Source organism: Sinocyclocheilus grahami, unplaced genomic scaffold (assembly GCF_001515645.1).
Source record: "Sinocyclocheilus grahami isolate Dianchi unplaced genomic scaffold, SAMN03320097.WGS_v1.1 scaffold2473.1, whole genome shotgun sequence".
In the NCBI taxonomy this organism is placed as follows: domain Eukaryota; kingdom Metazoa; phylum Chordata; class Actinopteri; order Cypriniformes; family Cyprinidae; genus Sinocyclocheilus; species Sinocyclocheilus grahami.
Window position 1 is genome coordinate 17,459 of NW_015507652.1, and position 25,572 is coordinate 43,030.

General features: G+C 41.1%; 1 protein-coding gene across 10 annotated transcripts in view; it reads right to left on the bottom strand.

The window, feature by feature from the left end:
• LOC107575114 (septin-4-like) overlaps nt 1-23,602 on the bottom strand; it is a 32,396-nt gene extending 8,794 nt beyond the window's left edge. For 4 of the 10 annotated variants that reach the window (XM_016261522.1, XM_016261528.1, XM_016261529.1 and 1 more), the window contains exons 1-2: nt 3,184-3,263; nt 1,551-1,657 (exon numbers count right to left, since the gene is read on the bottom strand). In XM_016261522.1, coding sequence (XP_016117008.1) covers nt 1,551-1,657; nt 3,184-3,247 — 171 coding nt within the window. In that variant the 5' untranslated portion in view covers nt 3,248-3,263. Of the gene's footprint in view, nt 1-1,550; nt 1,665-3,183; nt 3,264-3,691; nt 3,804-12,899; nt 13,016-23,589 lie in introns of those variants that run through there. The other 6 variants (XM_016261521.1, XM_016261524.1, XM_016261523.1 and 3 more) reach the window with 6 other exon arrangements.
• Nucleotides 23,603-25,572: the final 1,970 nt, after the last annotated feature.

Here is a 25,572-nt window from a genome sequence, read left to right on the forward strand (position 1 = left end):
TTTAATATGGAAAATTAAGGTCATGGAGAAGAGAAGCAAAAAGAGTATAGACCATTTAGTGGTTAGATACAAAACACTGTGCATGCCTTACAAAAGATTACAATGGTAAATACCTGTTTACTAGAGTAGTAGCCCAGTGAAACATTTTGCCAGACATTAAGGTTACCATGGTAAAAGTTTGACAAGGCTTTATGAGTCCAAGAAAAGCACATTAGTAGTAAAAGGAGTGTTCCTGAGGAAGCACACATCTACATCACTGCTGTTAGTGACCACACGGGACGAGTGACATCAGACACAACACAGATGGCACTGATTACTGTATTGCTAATAATGACGGGATCCATGCGCTAGATGCGGTGGCGAATCCAGCTCCACACACCCCTAGAGGACCGTCACACTCACAGATGAGAGTCTATCCACAGCACACGTGTGCTGGACGTGTACAGAACTCTATTAAACGCTCAAAAGAGGAGTGACAACCATATTTAACTACACTGTTGTCATTAAACTCTTCCAATGGCTTCTGTTCAGAGAAGGCCATGAAAGGACGCATGTATTAAACAGCATAAGCAGCCCCTGTGTCCCAGAGAACAGCACTAAAGGGTGCATGTGATAGTCGGGCAATCTGACACTCTCTTGTACAGCACTGGGGTTTCCACCGCTCTAAACCTGTCCGGATAAATAATGCATTGCGATGCAGTGAATTCATGTTTGAGGTGCAGACACGGACCTGACCCTGGAAAAGCATCATATGGTCAATCTGTTGCCACAACCTGGAAGAAGCAAACACTGAACGGAACAGACGTCCTGTAAGAGTCCTGCCTGCTGTTCCCATCCATCCTTTCTCCAAACTGCTTGTCCTCTGTAGAGCTCCCAGTGCCTCGAGCCAAAGACTGGCCAGTCCAGTTCTCACTGAATTTATCTGTTTTCTGTTCTGTCAAACTGATTAGTGCCATTGATCAGTTGGTTCAAGGCCACATCTTAAATGAAATTAGATGATAAAGAACATTTTAAAGTCAACATGAAATGGCTTTTGCAACCCATTTGACTTATGTAATGAAATACATTTCTGAAAGCAAGAAGATATTTAACAAGAAAACAATGTGAGACAGAGCTTGAAGAGTTAATGTGATGGTGTGTTTCAGAGTGTGAGTTTGCAGTGGGGGATTATTGCTCTCCTGAAACACACTTTGAGGAGCCGTTTTTAATGGAAACATGGAGGCTGAAGGTTTGAAGCATCTCCATGTATCTCACTGGTTACCTTGGGATACATAAAGCATTATTTGCTATTACATTAATGTTAATAGCTATTTGATTTATGACTGATTCAGTTCTTACATTTTGATGAAGATTTTGAAGACAACCCTTTTTTTTCTCAAGAATAATGTGCACTGAGAAATTGCTCACGATATGAAAGTACACAAGGTCAATTGTGATTTGACTAACAAATTAACAAAGAAAGCATGTTAGGTTCCACACCTAAGGGCAGTCAGTGGGGCAGCATCATGAGGTCAGAGGTCAAGCGGACCGAGCACAGGGAGCATCAGTACCTTTTCCACTTCATGCGCCCTGGGCTCAGGCGACGCTGGCATAGAGTCCTGCTCATCTGACGCCGAGTCGGCTTCACGCTCACTGTCCTCCATGGCTACTGTACACTCTGCCATCTCCAACCACAAGAGAGGAGGTGCACGGGTGGGAACGGAGCGGTTCAAGGGGCAGTGTTTAAGAGTGGGGTTAATGTTTGTTGGGAAGGATGGCGAGAGGATGAGAGAAAAAGATGAAATGATTAAATAAACGCAATGAATTAAAGCAAGAGGTCTTGATGCAGCCAATGGACATAAAAGCAGAAGATGCCGGTGTGCTACACAGCTGCTCACTGGAATTACTCTCCAACATCAGCTATAGAAGAACACTAGAGGTATTTCAATATGCAAACATGCTAGCATGAACCACTCGCCCAGTGTCAGTGTTTAGAGCACTCATCGACACCACAGCTTGATTTACAGCAAAAAGAAACTAGATTTTTACACTTTTTACACAAAAAAAGGGTCCTAAACATGAAAATGTTGTTGCAGGCCCTGTGAATTTTAGTGATGGCTATGCTACATAACATTCAAAATGAGTATTGGTAAAACATTTTTGTTAATGAGATTGATCACCACAGTCGGGTTACTTTAATCTTCTAATTAAAGAAGCGTGACTAGAGAGCATAAACCCAGTGGGCTGGATAGAAAAGGTCAGAAGTTACCATTAATACAGTACATCAAGTGATTCTTAATTATAATGCTAAAACAGTATCAACAGTGACGCTTGACTTGACCAGCAGCACTAATTAAGAGTTCCAGCGATTAGGTGACGGTGACCCACTTTACACCCCATGTGTGCTGCAGAGATCAATGTTCGATATCCATCGCCATGGGCTTTACTGGCCTATTTCTGCTCACTGCTCAATACAGCCTCCAGAGCAGCCAGTGTAGTGCCAGATGCTGACGTTTGCTGTAATATAATGAAAGTTCTCATAGTAAAGCATCATTCCAGCTCATCTAATTGGACATATTATTGAGATGTTATGGATGTGCTGAAGGTCCATCTGAGCGGTCCGACCAACAGCTCATATCACAGCATTTTACATCATGTACCACAATACATCACAACATAGTTATTTTTATATTGTTAATAAAAAATGCATTAATTAATTACATTACAAATGAAAGGTACTTCTTTTTATTTGTAACTTGATGAGCAGAAACCAGTTGGTTTACTTGATTGTGAAATAGGAGATATACACACACACACACACACACACACACACACACACCCTGTGAGCACATCAGCTAAATTCTGTATTAAGGAAGTTGTGATGTTGCTCATCAACTGTAAACAACTAAACTCTTCTGTGTGTTATGCCTAATAAATGCCACCTAATAAAAATACTTCTTTAGGACGCATCTTGCTCTCTATTTTCAGAATAACAAAGTAGTTCTGCCCACTGATATATCTACCAGGAGCATATACATCAGCAGCATCCTCTGACACAATGAATCTCTTCTCTGTTTGGTCTTGTGGAAGCTAGACCTAATAATACATATATATATATATCATAAATATAATAATACGAATGAGGAACAGTAATCTCTGGCGCACATATTCCCCATTCATCTCAGCATGCAAGCAGATTCTCACCTGAAACGCCTCTAGGAGGATGAAACAATCTAAACTTCTTGCCTTGTCGAAGCCAGCTCCTCATTCCCTTTCCCCGCTCAAGACCCAGCAGCCGACTCAACAGCTCCGGCTTTTATAGCACGATGTCCAGGGACGTGGCGCCCTCTGTGAGCACATCAGCTAAATTCTGTATTAAGGAAGTTGTGATTTTGCTCATCAACTGTAAACAACTAAACTCTTCTGTGTGTTATGCCTAATAAATGCCACCTAATAAAAATACTTCTTTAGGACGCATCTTGCTCTCTATTTTCAGAATAACAAAGTAGTTCTGCCCACTGATATATCTACCAGGAGCATATACATCAGCAGCATCCTCTGACACAATGAATCTCTTCTCTGTTTGGTCTTGTGGAAGCTAGGCCTAATAATACATATATATATATATCATAAATATAATAATACGAATGAGGAACAGTAATCTCTGGCGCACATATTCCCCATTCATCTCAGCATGCAAGCAGATTCTCACCTGAAACGCCTCTAGGAGGATGAAACAATCTAAACTTCTTGCCTTGTCGAAGCCAGCTCCTCATTCCCTTTCCCCGCTCAAGACCCAGCAGCCGACTCAACAGCTCCGGCTTTTATAGCACGATGTCCAGGGACGTGGCGCCCTTCACTGCATCGAGCTGCCCGCTGCCCCAGGGCACCAATCAGCAGCCGCCTCCACCGCAGCGGATCGACACGGAGCCCATCACACGGCACGAGTCCAGCCCAAAGCGCTGAACCGGAGCCCGGATACAACTGCTCTTCACCAGATCTAGAGTAAGAACAGCCACAGATCCACTGCTACGAGCACACGGCCGTCATCTCCATGAATGTTATGGTGCATTATGAGGAATTAATGACTGTTCTGATGTTGGGGGACCTGCTCAGTTCGTAGGCCTCTGCAGATCAAAGCAGTCAGCCTTACAGTGCATGACGGGATTTTGTTTGTGAGCCCCTCGCAAGCTGCTGATTTCTGAGAATGTCAATTATGAGCTTCAAATTCCAAGTCAGGTGCAAAAAATAAATACGCCCAAGTGCTGCGCAGACCGAATCTTTGTGTTTTTGGATGTCATACACCATTCGGTCTGAGCAGCACCGCTGCTGAAGACCTGCTGCAACCTCTTGATTGGACCAGTCTGTATCAATCACATTTTCCCTACACCGTGTAAGGTACGTAAGTACCGTGTATGTAAGCTGCTGACCCCACCTGCGTGACAATCACCGAAGACGTTCAGGCGGCTTTGTGAAACGTAAGAATCAAATTTCTTAGGACTGAGCGATAAAACAATTTCATATTGAGTCACGCTAAAATGTATATAGATAACAATGAAAAAGCTCTGGACATTTTTACTCAATATGGATTGATCTAACAGCAGAAATAAATGTGACAACAGCCAGGCAGTGTTTGTCACTAACAGGCTAACTCTGCATGTTGTGAGAGTCTCTGTGTGAATGAACGGCACGGTTTCATCTGATTCACAAGCTCAAACACACGCGGCGCTGGCGGTGATTTCAGCATCTGCGTCTCAATACAGTATATGAGGACATGAACTCCATCTCCAGAGCTGCTCTGAGAGTCACTTCAGCAGCTTTACAGCATTTACTTTGAGAAAAACCACCGTCAGACATACACTGAGACGGAAAGTAAAACTAAAAGACTCTCACGACAACCCATCAAAATAAAAGTCAGATTTAACTTGAAGAAATTATGACAGGAATTATGACAGAAATTTAATTCTCAAGTATTAATAATAATCATAATTTTAAGGAATATCATACAACCAAGGTATTTTTCATAAATGTATACAGTTATATAGTACTGTTCTGCAGCATCTTATTTGACAAAAAATGGAGTTTATATTGTAACATTTATGTACTATACACTTTTTGCCACACACAAAGTATACACACGCTATAAACTACAACATTTGTTTTTTAGATTTATTTTCTTAATAATTGTGCCAATAAAAATGGTCACAAGTTCCGTCGTTACCAATAGATTTCAATGGAACCAACAACCATAGTTAGCTAACAATGCTTTTGGGAAACGCACCCCAGCTAAGGTGGGAGGAAAGTTTCTAAACAGTCCATTCATCTAGTGCCACATTAATCGTAATTTATAGTATTAAGTTTAATTTGTGGATGAAAGTATTAAATTAAAAATAAATGGTTGGATCCAGCTAGGGGTATTTGATTGATTCAGTCACTGAAATCTGCATTTACATATGCACGTTCAAGAGCATTCAGCTATAAGACAATGGCCTTTTGTTTCATTTACACCGAACGTCACACAGCAGGTCTGAAAATGTGAAGGAGTAAATGAGTTCATTTCTACAATGTTTGTGAAATATTCCTTTAATTACTACTCAGCTCAGCTTTCAGCTCATGGTGGGAAATGTGGCTGCGGTATCAGGGCGAGAGGGCAGCAGCTGGCATGAGGTAAAGTCAAGTGTGTTATTAAACTCAGTATTAAAGTCGTAACAGATCTCAATCAGAGCTGAGAAAGATTAAGGAATTTCGGAGCATGTCCCAGATCTCTCTCCCCCTTCAGAACTCTATTTCTGGGTCTAAGAAACAAAAGATTCAGTCAAGACATATCTGGGTTTGTAGAAGAATCAGGGTATCTTCCATCCATTCAATTTTTAAATGAACCACAAAATTTTAAATCACAAAAATAAGAAAACTGTTCCTTTTTTTTCAAGATTTATTTTGTTTTTAGGTTCAGGAATGAAATGAATAAACGGCTTGAATATTCAATCTCTGCATGTGGGCGGGAATGAAACGCCTCTTTTCGCTGACTGGTAAACCGAACTTTAAACCGTGCCGGCATTAGTTCTTCCGCAGTTCCGCACAACAGAATAACAGTCCTCCGCTGCTACATTTGTGTGGATTCTTAACGTGTTTATTGCAACTATATTTCATCACTTTCTCATCAAGCAACTAGACTAATGAATGGCTAACAAATAACCCGTACCGGGGCAGAGCCTAGACAGGGCTTACTTCTGTGTAGGTCCACTGAAGTGCCTTGAAACACGCAGCGTTATGCTATGTACTGACGTAATTTCAACTGAAACAGGAAGACGGGGCGGGACATATTGAGCAGCCCCGCCCCCTTTTTAAATAGCCAATAGCGCTTTGTTTATTTCACAGCTTGGGTCAGAGCCTTTGAGCTCAGTAAAGCCACATTTGACAGCTTATGACAGCCACAGTCTGATAGATTAGCCCTTTAGATTCAATATAAAATTGTTACTAAAGCAAAACAGTGATTATAATGATGTTGAGGATGTGTAGTTTGAAAATTGTGCAATTTATGTTGGTGCAGGGCTAGAGTGTGTTATCACTTCTACTCGTTAGTGCCGTTATCTGACCGTTTCTCCTCCTAATCTGTCCCAAATCGCTATAAAATAAAGCATTCTGTGTAGAATTCTAATGGGTCCGATACATTTTGTGGTCTGCGTGACTCGCGTATGATCCGCTCCGTGATATTGTGTCGCTGGAACGGAGCAGACTGTGTGCGCTGTGGCGGTTCGCGAACTCAACACCACACCACAAAACACAACACAACACAACACAACACAACAACACCACACCACAAAACACAACAAGAACACCACCACCACACAACACAACGCAACGCAACACACAACACAAACACACAACACACAAGACCACACAACACAACACAACACACAACACAACGCGAAACCAGACTTCTTTGGACCAAATGGTCTGAATCATTCCTTATTCCCCATATAGTGCACTACACACCATTCAGCATACAGAAAACACTAATTCTGTGAAGAAGTGACCTATTTCAGCTGCAGTTTCAGCATGTATTTATAGTGTAGGGGGCGGGACATTTCAGATTCTAGAGCATTTGATTGGACAGAAAGTTTGATGAGAAGCACAGGATGACGTCATCAAAACTGTTGATTCATATTGCCAGAAGTGAGAGACCATGTAAGTCTTGAATGCTTATGTCTTCTAATTATGAATTTTGTCATTGTTTTGGAGCACACTAGCTTATAGATAACTATATGGCTAACATATTCATACTAAAAGCCAAAAGAAATACATTTTGATTTCATGGGAACTTTAAGAACTTCTAAGAAGATTACAAGAATAGTTTAAAGTGTTGTATTAACTAGTCTACTAGTGTCACATGGTGTGCCAGTGCTACAGTTACCAACCATTAAACCATTAAACCATTAAACCATTAAAAGAGAGAGAATATAAGGAGGCAAACAGCGCCTTTTATGCATGCTATAAGCAAAGCGCATGAACGCCTCACACACTCACATTGATTATTACAGACATAACCTAGATGAAAGTTTCGGAGATGCAGACTCTTCTTTTATCTATCTACAGTACTTGAATAAGTCCATCCAGTTTAACTGCACAGACATTTGAAGGAAATGAGCAGCAGATCAGCCACAAAAACACAGTCACCGCTGAGCTTTAACCTCGACTGGGACAGAGCACAGCTTACTCACCGATAGTAAGTCTGGAAGATCAAAAGGTGCCAAACCATCTAAGGACTTAAAAACAAAAGGTCATATTTTAAAGTTTACAATCATTTACAATTCCAGTTGGTGTAACATGTTCACTGTTAAACTGGTCAAAATCCAGCAGCAGTGTTCAAGACCATCTGGATTTATTCCTGTGTATAAAGAGTTGCAGATTCAATTTACAATTTGACAAAAATGCATGATTAACATATTTGTTTGTCAAACTTAAGGGCAGAACCAAATATGACCCATGTTTGTCCACAGATGGTTTAATACACTGCACCAAATTAGCAAGGTTAAGATTAATAATGCCTTTAGAAACAGAGGGCCCGAAAACAATAACTTCAGTCTTGTTCTCATTAAAATTGAAAGAGATCCCAGATCTAATATCATGCAGGCAGGCATGCATGGATTCGAAACCTTTCTTGTCATGCTACTCAAAGGCAAATAAATGGAAGTATTCATAGACTATAGTACTAGACTGCAGAATGTAGTTTACAATGCCATCAAGTTCAGATTATCCTAGAAATGTTCAGGAAGTCTTGTGAAATGTGGCTTTGATATTAGAGGACCTTCCAGTCCGTGAAAAGGGAAAGCAGGTCATCAGAGCGCTTGTCTGTCAGGTTACTGTGTTCAAACCTGCTCAGCCACGCGTGTGAAGTGAAGAGAGCTGATCTCAGTACAGAGCGTGTGGACGCAGCTGAAGTCACACACTTTACCACAAACATACCGTCCAACCAACCCAAAGACAAACGACAGCTAGAGAGGTTAAAGAGTAACTGTGATTATTCATTTGATGAATAGAATTACATTTATATTAGCCAGTCTCAGTAAAATACTTAATGTTAGTTAAATCATTTTTAATAAATGATAAGAATACAATACTAGAAGCTCCCATCCCATCTGAATGGCTGAAGCTGTGAGTTCACAGTCTGGTGGGATTCTTTGACAGCTGTAGTTCAGCTCCGGCTCACTGATGTCTGAGCACACAGTCCTGGTCTACACCGCGCCGCCTCACAGCGCTCTGCACTGACGTGCTCTCCGTCTCTCTTTTAGTGTTTGCTCAAGCTGCTGTTCTCAAGGTTTGGAATGATAAAATATATTTTGTAGTTACATGTAATTGACCTCCTAAAGAATGTTTCTTAAATGTCAACCGATGGCTCAACCAATAGTGTGAGATCCCCCTGAACTCTCATTTGGTAGCTGTTAAACGATGGCAGGCCAGAGTCAAACCTCAGAAAACACTGAAGAACCTCTACCTGCTGGGTTTGTCATGTGCTTCACATGAGCTGCTGACAGACTGCGTGTTTATGTATCTGCAGTGAGCTGTAGGAGTGAGTGTGTGTGACAACAGCAGCTGAGTGTGTGTCAATGGAGCTGTTGCGTGAATCAGCACAGTGGAGCTCTTTGTGTGTGTGTGAGTGAGTGAGTGAGTGAGTGAGTGAGAGAGAGAGAGAGAGAGTGTGAGTGAGTGAGTGAGTGAGAGAGAGAGAGAGAGAGTGTGAGTGAGTGAGTGAGTGAGAGAGAGAGAGAGAGAGTGTGAGTGAGTGAGTGAGTGAGAGAGAGAGAGAGAGAGTGTGAGTGAGTGAGTGAGTGAGAGAGAGAGAGAGAGAGTGTGAGTGAGTGAGTGAGTGAGAGAGAGAGAGAGAGAGTGTGAGTGAGTGAGTGAGTGAGAGAGAGAGAGAGAGAGTGTGAGTGAGTGAGTGAGTGAGAGAGAGAGAGAGAGAGTGTGAGTGAGTGAGTGAGTGAGAGAGAGAGAGAGAGAGTGTGAGTGAGTGAGTGAGTGAGAGAGAGAGAGAGAGAGTGTGAGTGAGTGAGTGAGTGAGAGAGAGAGAGAGAGAGTGTGAGTGAGTGAGTGAGTGAGAGAGAGAGAGAGAGAGTGTGAGTGAGTGAGTGAGTGAGAGAGAGAGAGAGAGAGTGTGAGTGAGTGAGTGAGTGAGAGAGAGAGAGAGAGAGTGTGAGTGAGTGAGTGAGTGAGAGAGAGAGAGAGAGAGTGTGAGTGAGTGAGTGAGTGAGAGAGAGAGAGAGAGAGTGTGAGTGAGTGAGTGAGTGAGAGAGAGAGAGAGAGAGTGTGAGTGAGTGAGTGAGTGAGAGAGAGAGAGAGAGAGTGTGAGTGAGTGAGTGAGTGAGAGAGAGAGAGAGAGAGTGTGAGTGAGTGAGTGAGTGAGAGAGAGAGAGAGAGAGTGTGAGTGAGTGAGTGAGTGAGAGAGAGAGAGAGAGAGTGTGAGTGAGTGAGTGAGTGAGAGAGAGAGAGAGAGAGTGTGAGTGAGTGAGTGAGTGAGAGAGAGAGAGAGAGAGTGTGAGTGAGTGAGTGAGTGAGAGAGAGAGAGAGAGAGTGTGAGTGAGTGAGTGAGTGAGAGAGAGAGAGAGAGAGTGTGAGTGAGTGAGTGAGTGAGAGAGAGAGAGAGAGAGTGTGAGTGAGTGAGTGAGTGAGAGAGAGAGAGAGAGAGTGTGAGTGAGTGAGTGAGTGAGAGAGAGAGAGAGAGAGTGTGAGTGAGTGAGTGAGTGAGAGAGAGAGAGAGAGAGTGTGAGTGAGTGAGTGAGTGAGAGAGAGAGAGAGAGAGTGTGAGTGAGTGAGTGAGTGAGAGAGAGAGAGAGAGAGTGTGAGTGAGTGAGTGAGTGAGAGAGAGAGAGAGAGAGTGTGAGTGAGTGAGTGAGTGAGAGAGAGAGAGAGAGAGTGTGAGTGAGTGAGTGAGTGTGTGAGTGTGTGTGTGTGTGTCTGTGTGAGTGTGAGTGTGAGTGTGTGAGTGTGAGTGAATGTGTGTGTGTGTGTGTCAAAGAGGTCAGGGCTGGTGCTTCAGACTCCAATGAAAGTTCAGCACAGGTGCACTATTATCAAAATGATACAAAACAAACACATGACTAAATATCAAAGTGACAAAATGAATTCATGTCATCATGAAAATATTTTCAAGACACACTGAAAATATACTTGCATAATAAAAATAATAATAATAATAAGCAGTTAATAATAATAATAAAATGTTTCACTTTAATTTTTGTTACTTTTTTTTCATTTTTTCTAACTTATCTTATTATTTATTTATGTTTATTATTATTATTATCATCATTATTAAATAATTGTGTCAATTCCTTATACATACATAAATGTATATATATATATATATATATATATATATATATATATATATATATATAATGTGTGTGTGTATGTGTTACGACTAACGAGGTCTTATTCAGAAGACAATGAAACCGAAAGCAAATAGAGTTGAAACAGGAAGTGAAGTAAACAGAAGAGAATGACAAAATAACAGTCCACATAACAGAACATAAACCATCAGCTGATCATTACTAAAAAAAAACATACAGATAATTATGAATTGTACACAAAAGCAGATCCGTTTCCTGATCAGACTACAATCCACTGTATCACATCCAAGTCTGATGAAATCAAACCAAAACATCCTCAGAGCTTGACTAAAACATCTGCTGATTTCTGTGGCTGTGGTCAGAAACCAGCTCCTGCTATTGAGTTTAGCCTCTGTTACTGTAAATGCATTGTGCAAACGCCAAGTCAACATCCACAAATTCAAATAAGTGTGCAAAGTGCAGGCATACCTCAGAATTGCTGTTTACTTCAGAGTTTGCTGCCATTGTTACTGATGGAGAGCAAAGGGTCAGTGTGTGGAGAGAGAGAGATCGACACATGACCCACTGACTGTCTGTAGCTCACTGCAGCTCATTTGCATAGCCACACCCCCATCACACGCTGTCAGTCATATATATATATATATATATATATATATATATATATATGACGGCCATCACAGACTTATCCAGGACATCACAGAATATCAGAAAAAATCAGCAACTAGAAATATAAGTGTTCCATTCATCTCTGCTCCCTCAGTAGTACTGCTGTATGTGTCTCTCACTCTCGTCTTTCTTCAAGAGTGATGTTGTCCCGCATTTAAAAAGCCACTGTGTCCCTGATTTGCAAAACCTGAACACACACACACACACACCTATCTCTCAAGTGGACCATTGACACTCTATCTACAATTTCAATTAGGAGTGTCAATGGTCCATTTGAGAGATAGGTGGCGGTAATGCACTTATAAGTCTGCGATCCGCCGTAAAGCAAGAAGAAGAAGATGCGAGCGGGCTCAGGACAGTTCGGACATTGCAGTAAATCAGAGGTAAAAAACTATATAAATACTGTTCAGTTTCTTGCACAGACCGATGGTTTCGTGTCTTTACACATCAATGTATCGTCATGAGCCGCAGGGTTTAATTTGGTTTTGTTTGTGTATGTTTTTTTGACTCTCAAAGCCGTGATTCCCATTCACCTCCATTATACGATTGACAGACTGCAACGGTTTGTGTTAAACATCTCTGTTTGTGTTCTACTGAAGAAACAAAGTCACCAACATCTCGGATGCCCCGGGGGTAAGCAGATAAACATCACATTCTCATTTCTGGGTGAACTATCCCTTTAACAAATGAACTGATACATTTGTATAAATATAGATTTCTGTATTGTTTTGTGTGAGAAATGTGCCGCACACCCCACACTAGCACTGCACTTTTTACAGCCTCTCAGAGATGTTTGTGAAGTTGCTGTCTGCAGCCTCTGACCGTAGTACCAAGCAAAGCCTGGTGCCGCCGCTGAACACATCACACACACATCTGAGCCCTCTCAGCACAAAGGAGCCAAACACACACACACACGACAAGACTCAAACACATGCTCCAACATCTCAGGTCTGCAGAAACTCTCCTCACACTGAACACTGACCCTTTGGTCACAAGGAGGACACAGCAAAGCATTCTGGGAAGTGTTCTGTCTCCATTCAAGAGTCCGTCACAGATGATAATCTCAGAGCATTCGTGTTTAGCTTTCATTATGGCTGAAGATGCATTGTTCATCCTCTCTTTTTGAGCTTAAATCTGTCAGTGAAGGACAGACAGAGGTATCTATCTAAATCTACTTATATATATATATATATATATATATATATACACACACACACACACACAGTAGCGACTATAATGAACCAGCACTAATCTGGAGCTTAATCTGGAAGACGACTAACAGACAACATTTGCTCAGTAAAGACACCATAAGACAAGCCTAGATATTCATTTAACTATCACTTGAATATTTTCCCACAGATGTAATGGTTAAAAACTAAAAACTAAAGAGAAGAGACACAGACTTACACACTGTCTGAAGGAAGGCCACTATCAGAATCAGAAACTCTTATCAACCATATACAGTAATAGAGCAGACGTTCTGCTCTGTTCAGCTTTACGGGAGTTCGATGTCCTGGATGGACTGTGGATGATGACGTCACACACGTGTGCTGATGACGGGACAGAGCGGCGCCCTCTGCTGGCCGGCATCCACAGGTCATATCATAGACATTTTCATTTACTTATTTATGAATGCTTTTGGACTTTAAAGTCTCACCATTTTGGAAACTTCCTATTGACATTCTTTGTTGTATTTCTGCTGAGGCAGACATTTATACGCGTGAAAATTGTCAACATACATGTCAAATATATGGTGTGACAAAATAGCTAAAAAAAACTTGGTGTGTCATACATGTCAAAATTTATGAAAATATTTCAAGGCAATTATATTAAATTAAACTCATTCTGCCACATGCCACACTATATCAGATCATTTTAGTTTATATTTTCTAAAAGGAATCAATTTCAGTGCTAAACATAGTGAACAGAGAATGCTAAACATGAATTAATTAATTGTTAGCTTTAATTTGTTTAATTGTTACACACCATTTTATATGATAATGCTTAATAAATCAGTATGCATTAATTGATCCATTGCATACTGTTTATTAATGTATGCATTTAGTTTAGTATTGAAAGTTATTATGCTGACTAGTAATACAAAGAAATATATCTATTAAATGGTTCAATTGAAGTGGTATGTAAGAGCCCATTTCTCCAGGATGTCCTGGTCTCAGGTCTAAATCAGATCACTTAGTAAAGCAACAGCATATCTCTCCTCAATAAATCATTCATGAAACGTAATGGTGAGTTACACGCCAAAGATTGGAACAAACCGTGTTTCAGTAACAGTGATGCTCGACTTGAACGCCTCACACAGCAGAATCTCCTCATTAGATTACATCTGCTTCCTTGCAAAGCAAACATATTAAAGCGTGCTCAGTACTTCCCACAGAGAGTACATGTTATGGTCTCTAGGTCTGAAAACATCATCTCGCCGTTTCCCACATACCTAGTTAGTTCTTAACGGCAGACTACGCTCTCAAGGACTGACTGGCGCTGCCAAAGTACCTTTCCCAGACTTCCTGTCACATTCAATTAGAACCTTTATCTACAAGTCTTCTAAATTCCTGTTCAAACTCGATGCAGCTCGGGCCATCGAGATATGCTGATGAAGCACTTCCCACAGCGGGACAAAGGCCAGACGAGGCCGGCCAGAGGCCATTAGAGGTGCGGAGAGATGCCGTTATCATGGGCACCTGCGGCTTTGACCTGACCATTCCCAGTCATGTGCAGCTGCTCCCCTGCTAGTGGCTAAAAGAAATGCAAATTACATGCTGGTGTGTTGATTTATGGATCAGAATGGCAGCGCTGACTTTTGCTGCTTCGTTTTGTGTAAATCCCAAGACTTAATTTCCGCAAAGGAAATGAGCAAACATGTTATGCTTCAGGTCGTTGTACAGTTATGCCTGTTCACCCAGAAATGATCATGCTCTTATCATTTTACTCAACCTCATGTCTGTCCAAATTCATATGAATCTTTTCTTTTGTGTAACACATAAGGAGATCAGCAGCTCTGGGTCTGTTCTTTACACAGCTCTTGTTTGACTTCAGATGACTTAGAGCTTAGAACACAAGTCATATGAAATATATTTTGTGCTGTTTTATTGTCGCTTTTGGAGCATGACAACTCCCCAGTCAGCAGGGGAGGTCCGTCACATCAAACCAGCAGCAAACCTTCAGAAGTACTGACCAAAATCAATCGTACGTGAACAATCAAGCATTTTTGCACATGCTAATGAGCCTTATTCAGACGGATACGCAGTGAATACAGCGGCATTCTCACTGTCAACAGCCATGACTCTCCAGAGGGAAAGCAGGATTACACTGTCTATTGATTTTCAGTGGACCTCGAGTGAAAAAAATAGTGAATGGCACAATTACTTCTCCCATAAAGAATAATGATTCATGGTCTTGAATGGTTCTTACGTAAAGTACTCTGTGCCAAAACGGCAAGGGGTGGAGACTGACTCCACCTGAGATACAAACAATAGTTGTAGACATAACAACAGAGGAATGTGGAAGGTTGTGCCCCGGTCTTGGATTTGTTTGCTGCATTGTGAAAGAGCTTTAGTTGCTATCAAGGTGGCCTAATTCCAGTGCATGGGGTTCATTACCAACAGAATGGCCTGACAAAACACCTAAAAGTGTGCAATGGATCAAAACAACGGTCTCGTTTATTACCTCGTTGTGAGTCGCCCTTCCTAGTGGTACAGGTGTATGAGGGGTTCAAAAAGATTTTGTGATACGGTCATGTTTTCAGAAATGTTACCACATTGCATTTGTAGTGTAAACACTGATCTCTGACCGTGAGTCCTGACCTGCCAGAAGGGGTTGCACCCAAACCAAACAGTTTTCAAGGTCCCAGGGACTGCGGCCATACATGGAAATCTGTTTTCACTGACCAACTGTGATCCAATCACCCTGAAGAAGTGAAACCAGGGCCATAGTCACTCTCTGAATCTCGTGTCACAGGAGAGGTGTCTACATACTTGAAGGAAACATGTGAAATGTGCATTTTACTTGAGCAGGTAAATTATCTAGAATGTCCGGAGGAATTCTGTGCCTTTTTTTGTTGTTGTTGATATTCTATCCTCTATTGCAACACCCCTCCCTACAGTGTATCCTCTGAACGATTATCCCATTATGCCATTAGAGCACGCTGACTGGGCAACACATACTGCACTTCAGCCAACAGGTCACTGAGTTTGCAAGCCAGACACTGCCCATAAACCATCTCAATGTGTCTGTGACCAGAGTCTCCAAAGCTTAAAGGGATAGTTCACCCAAAAATTTTAATTAGCCCATGATTTACTCACCCTCAGGGCATCCTAGGCATATCTGACATTCCTCTTTCAGACGAACACAATCACAGTTATATTTAAAGTTGTCCTGGCTCTCCCAAGCTGTATAATGGCAGTGAATGGTGCCCCTGTTTTTGAAGCCTAAAAAACTGCATCCATCCATCATAAAACTACTCCACACGGCTCTGGGGTGTTAATAAAGGCCTTCTGAAGGGAAACAATGCATTAGTGTAAGAAAAATATAGATTTTTTTAAATGTATAAACTATAATCTCCAGCTTCTGGTCACTCAAGCAGGCGCTTTCACGACAAGGTGTTCAAGCGTATGATGCAGACAAAGCGGAAGATGCAACGTAAGTCTCGCGAGAGTAAGCTCCGGGGAGAAGAGTGTAGTCTCACGAGAGTAAGCTCCGGGAGAAGAGTGTAGTCTCGCGAGAGTAAGTTCCGGGAGAAGAGTGTAGTCTCGCGAGAGTAAGCTCCGGAGAGAAGAGTGTAGTCTCGCGAGAGTAAGCTCCGGAGAGAAGAGTGTAGTCTCGCGACAGTTAGTTCCGGAGAGAAGAGTGTAGTCTCGCGAGTAACTACAATCTGTAATTATTGATGTAAAGATGTAATCTGTAATTACATTTATAATTACACATTTGACCCATCCCTTACACCTTAACCCACCCTTCTTGTATACTGTTGCTCTTATGTTGGTTTGACAACTTCTATTGTCCTCATTTGTAGTTGCTTTGGATAAAAGCGTCTGCTTAATGATTAAATGTAAATATGCATACATTTTTTTAAATTGAATTTATGGTGCAAGAGTGATGCAACATGAAGGTGAGTAAATGATGTCAGAATTGTAATTTTTCAGTACTATACCTTTAAAACTATACCTTTAACAACACTGATTACATGATATATGATGCGTCACAAATTCGGTTCATGGACTTCCGTTTATTCACCACCAGATGTCACACTTTCCATTACATTGAATCTCGCACTACACAAACTGTTGCATAGCACCCCGGACTACATTTCCCATCATTCTTTGCACAATTTGCACACTGTCCTGATTGCACTCATTGCACACAGCGGTTTCTAATTACCTCACTCACTATATAACACCCACTCTAACCACCTTTCTCTGCTGAGTATTGTTTAGCCTGTACCCCTTTCCGAGTCTCCGTGTTTTCCTTGTTTTGCCTTGCCTTGCCTGTTTTTGATCTTTGCCTGTTTTCCTGGTTTTTTCCCTCTCGTCTCGCCCCTGTGATTCTGTCTGCCGATCGGTGACCTACGCTAGCCCTGTGACTATTCTTGTGTTTTGCCTGCCATATACCTGTTTGCCATTGTTTGACCCTGCCTGTTTACCACGTCTCTCTATTAAAAGCTTGCAGATGGATCCACACGTCTCACGTCCCGTCAGCCCCGTTACATGATGTGTGCGCCTTGCAAATAAATGCGAAGGAAACCCTTGCAAAAGCAATACTGTAAATTAAATACAGAATGCAGAAGGCACTGAACTTCCATCTGTTTCAGCAGTATGAACAAAACCGCTATATGAGGGAAGATACACTCACCGGCCACTTTATTAGGTACACCTGGGCTGTGTTCAGCCCCGACAAAAACATAATATAAATAAAAGAGAACATCCCAATCGAGTGAAGGGGTTTGTGGAAACTGTGGTTCCTAATTATTGTGATCCAACATTTGCCTCGCATTTCAGGACGAAAATACTAAAATTTCAGGTGAAGGATCATCCACTTCTTACCTGTGTTATGATCTATATGACCTTATTATTTTATTGTGAGTATTAGGCTTATCGTTATTGCTGATCGCTGTTGTTGTGCTATGATATTGTAATATTTACCATTATATAATCAGAGGGGTATAGAAAAGTTTATGAAAGTGTCACTCCATAATACAATAGCAAAATATATAAATATGTATATTTATTATACATTAATCAGTATTTAGCACACCTTCCTAATGAAAGGATATGGACCAGAAGACATTGCAATTACTAAATGATATTTAGACAGACTTAAAGAAGTTCCAGATCTATACATGTGCCCTTATTATTTCAGTTATTTTGCCTTTAATGTAAATAAACATGTGCAAACAATATTCTTGCTCTTGTGAATTTCTTTTGATGTTAATTACATTGTGCGAGCTGTCTCTTTAATACTGCATGGTTTATATACATGTTGCTGCTGATTGGGCTGACATTTTTGACACACCCACCAAACAAGAGAAAACTATAACAACTATCTTGCACACCGTTGCACACCGTTTCCAGGAAACATGTCGTTCAAACCGGAAACCGTAGCAAAATGGTGCACACCGGTTTGAGCTTGAACTTGCCCCTGTTCAATTGCTTGGTAACACAAATTGCTAATCAGCCAATCGCATGGCAGCAACTCAATGCATTTAGGCATCTAGATGTGGTGAAGACGACTTGCTGAAGTTCAAACCGAGCATCAGAATGGGGAAGAAAGGGGATTTAAGTGACTTTGAACGTGGAATGGTTGTTGGTGCCAGACGGGCTGGTCTGAGTATTTCAAAAACTGCTGATCTACTGGGATTTTCACGCACAACCATCTCTAGGGTTTACAGCCTGAAGCAGATGGGCTACAGCAGCAGAAGACCACACCGGGTGCCGCTCCGGTCAGCTAAGAACAGCAAACGGAGTCTACAATTCACACAGGCTCACCAAAATTGGACAATAGAAGATTGGAAAAACGTTGCCTGGTCTGAGGAGTCTCGATTTCTGCTGCGTCATTCAGATGGTAGGGTCAGAATTTGGCGTAAATAACATGAAAGCATGGATCCATCCGGCCTTGTCTCAATGGTTCAGGCTGGTGGTGGTGGTGTAATGGTGTGGGGGATGTTTTCTTGGCACACTTTGGGCCCCTCAGTACCAATTGAGCATCGTTTATAGGTTGTAGGCCACAGCCTACCTGAGTATTGTTGCTGACCATGTCCATCCCTTTATGACTACAGTATTTGATTGTATACCCTCATCTAACCATTCTCACAGCAAACATCTCAAATCAGGAGCATCGTACAAATGTGCACAAACAATTAAGAATAAAGTAGTTATTTTGTGAGTCTTTGGGGAAATAAATATATAAATATATGTGGTCAAATACTTCTGTGTTTTGTTCACTTCAGGTTTAGGATCATATGAATCTCACTGCATTCAGGGTTTTTTGTATAATGTTTTGTTTAACTTTATTAAGTGTTTAAATAATTGAGTCACTGAGCATTTACACTTTGGAGGATGCATTGCCTTATATAGCTAAAACTAAGTGACTTACAATGTACGTTTTTATCATTTATTAAACAGCGCACTAGTAGACTGTACTGGAATTTCAGATTTATTTACAGTATGTTATTACTTGAATAATACCAAGAAATATGAAATTGCATTACATTTGTCATATGTAATGAAAGTGTAAAATATATAGATTTGCGTTTTAACTGTATAAGGTTTATTAGCTCATGTAACACATGCCCTAACCAAAGAAAAAACAATCCTGCAACAAGGAATTTGTTAGTTATGAAGGGTCAGGCATGAAATTATGTCTGCATCAGTCGGGTTCATCTAAATGAACTCAAACGACAGCAGAAAGCCGTGATGTTGATGAGCTCTGTATTGTTCTCAAACAGCTAAAAGCTTGATTCTGGAAGCCTAACGGCTGGAGAGAACAGGTGTCGCTTCACTTCTAAAATATACACTTTTATAGAATAATGTGAAATGAAATACAAAACAATCTGTGATGAAGTGTTTTTCTGAATAGCCACAAGTATGTAATAGAGGATATCATTTTCATGTTTTATTATGAGTCACGTTCAGATGTTAATCCAGCACAACACTTTCCTCTGGACAGACAGGGGTATGTAGGTTTTGGATTGTCTTTGCTTTATTGTAAACATATAGTCCATAAAAATGTAACTCTGGGCAATGAGCCATGCACGGTTATGACACGACTATCAAATCCAAACAGCCAGTGCTTATTTAGCAGCTCAGCATGGTTTAATATGACACAGAGCGGCTGTGGCTTCAGCTCATGTTTGGGGTTAAAGCTGGATTTGTCTCACTGATCAGGCCCTCAGCGTAAGGGACATTGTGCGTTCATCTTCTGCTGATTTCACCAGCTGTCAATCATCAGCTCTGCCCCAGGGGTTTTAGGCCACCGAGTCCCTGATAAATCACTGGTGTCTGTCCATGATTGGCGGACATTCTCAAGTCCTTAACATTAGAGACTCAACATTAGAGAATATAGACCACATTCAGCATTACAGCAGTCTGGAGTCTCAAGTGTCACGGGTCAGTTAACTCTGACCGCTCTGTGGTCTAAACCAATCACAGACAACCGATCAATCTCCATAAATCCCTCAGGTTTTTCCGCTTCTGAATGTGCAAAGCTGTGAGCCATTAGACTGAATGAGTTTCCTGCAGTTCAAACACTTCACAGAGTCTTGGACCAGAAAACAGCTGATCCTGAGAGAATATTCCGGATTATTTTCAGCCTCCGTGTACCATACCCACGCCATGCTCTGAACAATAAATAAGACTCATAAGTCAGTTATCAGAAATGAAAAGGACACGTTTGCCCAATGCAAGTCTACGGGGCAAGCCGACCGATGTGTAGACAAGAGGTTTTTAAACTTTTTAAATGGCAAGCGCCACCAAATATGATGCGAGAGACCCTCTTCCAGAAAAAATAAATAAATAAAATACAAATAAACAATATTAAAGCAGCTACATTTGACTGTGTAAAATATAATCAATATGATCAATTATTAAACTATTCTCTGGAATATTTAGGTTGACAGTTGTAGGATATCAGACCGAATCAGACAATCTAAGATTTGGTCATGGTGGGTGTTTACGCAGTTGGCTAGAGGAGTGCTGATTGGGGAGAACGGAGGTGCGCTCACTCTATTGGTTAGTAAGACTGCCACTCAAGGCTGGCAGTCATGCATATGCTCTGGAACGGAGTAATATCGCGTCCATATCGCAGGCTTTGCGATTAGGAAATCGCAACGTCTCAAATCGCGATTTCGATGCGATTTCGATTAATCGCACAGCCCTAGTGGGAACTGATAGCGCAAGATGAGATCTGTTTCTCTGGAGGGATTTGATTGTATACCCTCATCTAACCATTCTCACAGCAAACATCTCAAATCAGGAGCATCGTACAAATGTGCACAAACAATTAAGAATAAAGTAGTTATTTTGTGAGTCTTTGGGGAAATAAATATATAAATATATGTGGTCAAATACTTTTGTGTTTTGTTCACTTCAGGTTTAGGATCATATGAATCTCACTGCATTCAGGGTTTTTTGTATAATGTTTTGTTTAACTTTATTAAGTGTTTAAATACTTGAGTCACTGAGCATTTACACTTTGGAGGATGCATTGCCTTATATAGCTAAAACTAAGTGACTTACAATGTAAGTTTTTATCATTTATTAAACAGCGCACTAGTAGACTGTACTGGAATTTCAGATTTATTTACAGTATGTTATTACTTGAATAATACCAAGAAATATGAAATTGAAATATGAAAATGTAATGAAAGTGTAAAATATATAGATTTGCGTTTTAACTGTATAAGGTTTATTAGCTCATGTAACACATGCCCTAACCAAAGAAAAAACAATCCTGCAACAAGGAATTTGTTAGTTATGAAGGGTCAGGCATGAAATTATGTCTGCATCAGTCGGGTTCATCTAAATGAACTCAAACGACAGCAGAAAGCCGTGATGTTGATGAGCTCTGTATTGTTCTCAAACAGCTAAAAGCTTGATTCTGGAAGCCTAACGGCTGGAGAGAACAGGTGTCGCTTCACTTCTAAAATATACACTTTTATAGAATAATGTGAAATGAAATACAAAACAATCTGTGATGAAGTGTTTTTCTGAATAGCCACAAGTATGTAATAGAGGATATCATTTTCATGTTTTATTATGAGTCACGTTCAGATGTTAATCCAGCACAACACTTTCCTCTGGACAGACAGGGGTATGTAGGTTTTGGATTGTCTTTGCTTTATTGTAAACATATAGTCCATAAAAATGTAACTCTGGGCAATGAGCCATGCACGCTTATGACACGACTATCAAATCCAAACAGCCAGTGCTTATTTAGCAGCTCAGCATGGTTTAATATGACACAGAGCGGCTGTGGCTTCAGCTCATATTTGGGGTTAAAGCTGGATTTGTCTCACTGATCAGGCCCTCAGCGTAAGGGACAGTGTGCGTTCATCTTCTGCTGATTTCACCAGCTGTCAATCATCAGCTCTGCCCCAGGGGTTTTAGGCCACCGAGTCCCTGATAAATCACTGGTGTCTGTCCATGACTGGCGGACATTCTCAAGTCCTTAACATTAGAGACTCAACATTAGAGAATATAGACCACATTCAGCATTACAGCAGTCTGGAGTCTCAAGTGTCACGGGTCAGTTAACTCTGACCGCTCTGTGGTCTAAACCAATCACAGACAACCGATCAATCTCCATAAATCCCTCAGGTTTTTCCGCTTCTGAATGTGCAAAGCTGTGAGCCATTAGACTGAATGAGTTTCCTGCAGTTCAAACACTTCACAGAGTCTTGGACCAGAAAACAGCTGATCCTGAGAGAATATTCCGGATTATTTTCAGCCTCCGTGTACCATACCCACGCCATGCTCTGAACAATAAATAAGACTCATAAGTCAGTTATCAGAAATGAAAAGGACACGTTTGCCCAATGCAAGTCTACGGGGCAAGCCGACCGATGTGTAGACAAGAGGTTTTTAAACTTTTTAAATGGCAAGCGCCACCAAATATGATGCGAGAGACCCTCTTCCAGAAAAAATAAATAAATAAAATACAAATAAACAATATTAAAGCAGCTACATTTGACTGTGTAAAATATAATCAATATGATAAATTATTAAACTATTCTCTGGAATATTTAGGTTGACAGTGGATCTTGTTAAAGATACACTGTTGGATGTGTATTTACAGTATTATAGCACTTTTCACCATAAATATGATATTTGATATTAGTCTTTAGTAGAATGAAACATTATTATTGATACATTTTACATTGTTAATGAAATTACTACTATAAGCTAAAATGTTATTATTCTTTAATCAATTTTTTCACAGACCCATGCTCACCGGCTGCTGATGGTTTAGTTGGGAAATCTCTCAAAGATCTGACATGTCAAGACTTTTCATGAGTTCTGTCAGTGAGAAAAGGATACATATTCACCCATATCTGTGCAAAAAAGCAACAGGAACCAGAGAATACTTGTCATTCATCAAAATTGGTGTTATATGCATGATATTCAATGCATAATGTAACCAACTGACAAATGCAGGCATAACTGAATACTGAATAAATAAAATCAAGACCTGAGCCTGTTGTTCTCGTTGAACATCCTCATTCTTTTAGGAAATGTCATATTACCAAAGACCATTATACTCAAACACATTTGACCACTTGAAATTCTTCAGATTTCCTCCAAAAGCAGTGCAGAACATACTAAAGGAGTTTGCATATTCCCTCTGGGTCTGTTCATGATGTTTAATCACAAACCTGATGCCTATTAGTCTGACATACTGCACAGCTCCAGCTCTATGACCTGCCTCAACATCACCGCATCAGCTGAGAATAACCGCGATCACGGTCTCAAAACCAGCAGACCAGCATCACAGCGACCAGACTGACGCATCAGCTCCCTAAACATGCACATAACACTCCTCAGACGTCTGGGTTTCCCACAGCAGCTGACAGACACACAGATCCACTTACCATCCCTGTTGTGAAGGCTGATACATTCGCTCGGCTCAGCACAAGACGAATGAAGCCTCACACAGACACACACACACACACACACACACAGACACAGACACAGACACAGACACAGACACAGACACACAGACACAGACACAGACAGAGACAGAGACAGAGACAGAGACACAGACAGAGACACAGACACAGACACAGACACAGACACAGACACAGACACAGACACAGACACACACACACACACACACAGAGGCCGCAGCGGTGTGAGAGACCAAACGTGGCCAGCACAATAGAGTTCAGGAAATACCAGCAGGAGAAGCAGATAAACGGAGGATATGGAAGCAGCCGACGGAGAAAAACACCAAGAGATTTCAGCAGAGCAGCTCAGAGTCCGACTGAGCATTTTAAAATAAATACAAACGAGTAACAGAAGTGAAATGCTGTTCTTTTCATCTGATGCACACAGAACTGGACAGCCCTTTCTCAGTCCAGTCAGATTTAATCAGATTGGCTGATTTTATTTGATTTCCAGGAGTTTGAAGGCATGGTTTGTTTGCAGGGCACTAAATGGCACTTATTTATGGATCACACAGTCCTCCTGTCTCGGATTTGTCTCTCAATCTTTAGAAAGGATCTACAGCACCAAACACAAACGCTGCGGGAAACACTTGAAAAGTCACGTCACAAAGGAATAATTTAGTGTCAGCAGGTGTTGGCATGTACGCAAACGTCTCGCTAGGTTAATGTGCTCTAAAGAAAGTGCTTTGAAAACAGGACACCAAGCTATATTCGTGTGCAGAGGTTTACATCTGATCCTGCTTTATACACGTTTAACACTTAACCTCAATCGCATCCAGTAATGACGCATACACACAGAGTGAACTCACGGCTCAGTGATCTCCAACCACAGCAACGGGCAGCAGTCGACAAATATTATACAGATAACATTTTGCAGAAAGTGTGAAAAGGTGCCACATGAAAGTCTTAAAAATCCCCATGTAATGTTTTATGAACACATCTGTCTTTATTGTGTTGAAACAAACAGAAAATTGGGACAGGATATATTAAAAGGCTTGACAAAAACAAAATCCCACCAAACTCTTTGATTTGAGCTGGTCTTTAATACTCTTACTCGATCTCCACACACAACGAACGGCCAGAGTGAGTCATTCATGTAAAAAGCACACACTTACATATTTTAGCAACTACCGGAAGCTCTTTTCTTGGGAACAGCCTTGACTAAATGCTGTTTATCGTTGCCAAACCCAATAGACATGATGCCAATCAGAGATCAGAGTCTGCATGTGGAAAGAGCATTTAAAAGGACATTTGAGCACCAACAGGGCTTTAACCTTCTGTAGGGCCGACCACCGAGTGACATTTCACCACCAGCAGCTTCACACGACTGCCTAACTACAGCTTAAGAGGCTTCATCCAAGTTCATTAGCTCATAGAACCCATCTAAACCTTGATTTAGAGATTTTCTGAAAACATGAGGGATTTGTGTGGAAAACTCACTGTTGCTCAATGCTAGGGTTTGCCAGGCGGTTACTATGAGGTTGCCGGGGTGTTGTGGTGGTTGCTAGGGAGCAGTGGCTGGTTTCCATGTTAGTTCTTACTGGCTGAAGTCAAATCTCCAGCCCAGTCTGTGAGGTTCTGCTCTCTAGATGGACTGGGTCAGGGACAATTGCGCTGATCTGATCATTCAGTGAAGCTCCAGCACAGCTCTCCTCAATACTTCATTCACGTCTGGAGCTCAAATGAATGAGTTACGCACCAGTAATGAATCCTTGGGCCTTGGGTCTTTGAAAATCCCGAACAATCCTGAGAAAGAGCAACAGAAACAGTTCTGCTCGCCTCAGCTGCCTTCTGTGTTTCAGCACTCATTCCTGTGGTCGACCTGTCTGTGCGCCTACAATCACATTTAACTGAGGAGCTGTGCACTAAATTACAACATTTCAGAAGGGAAACATTTTTTAGATGAGT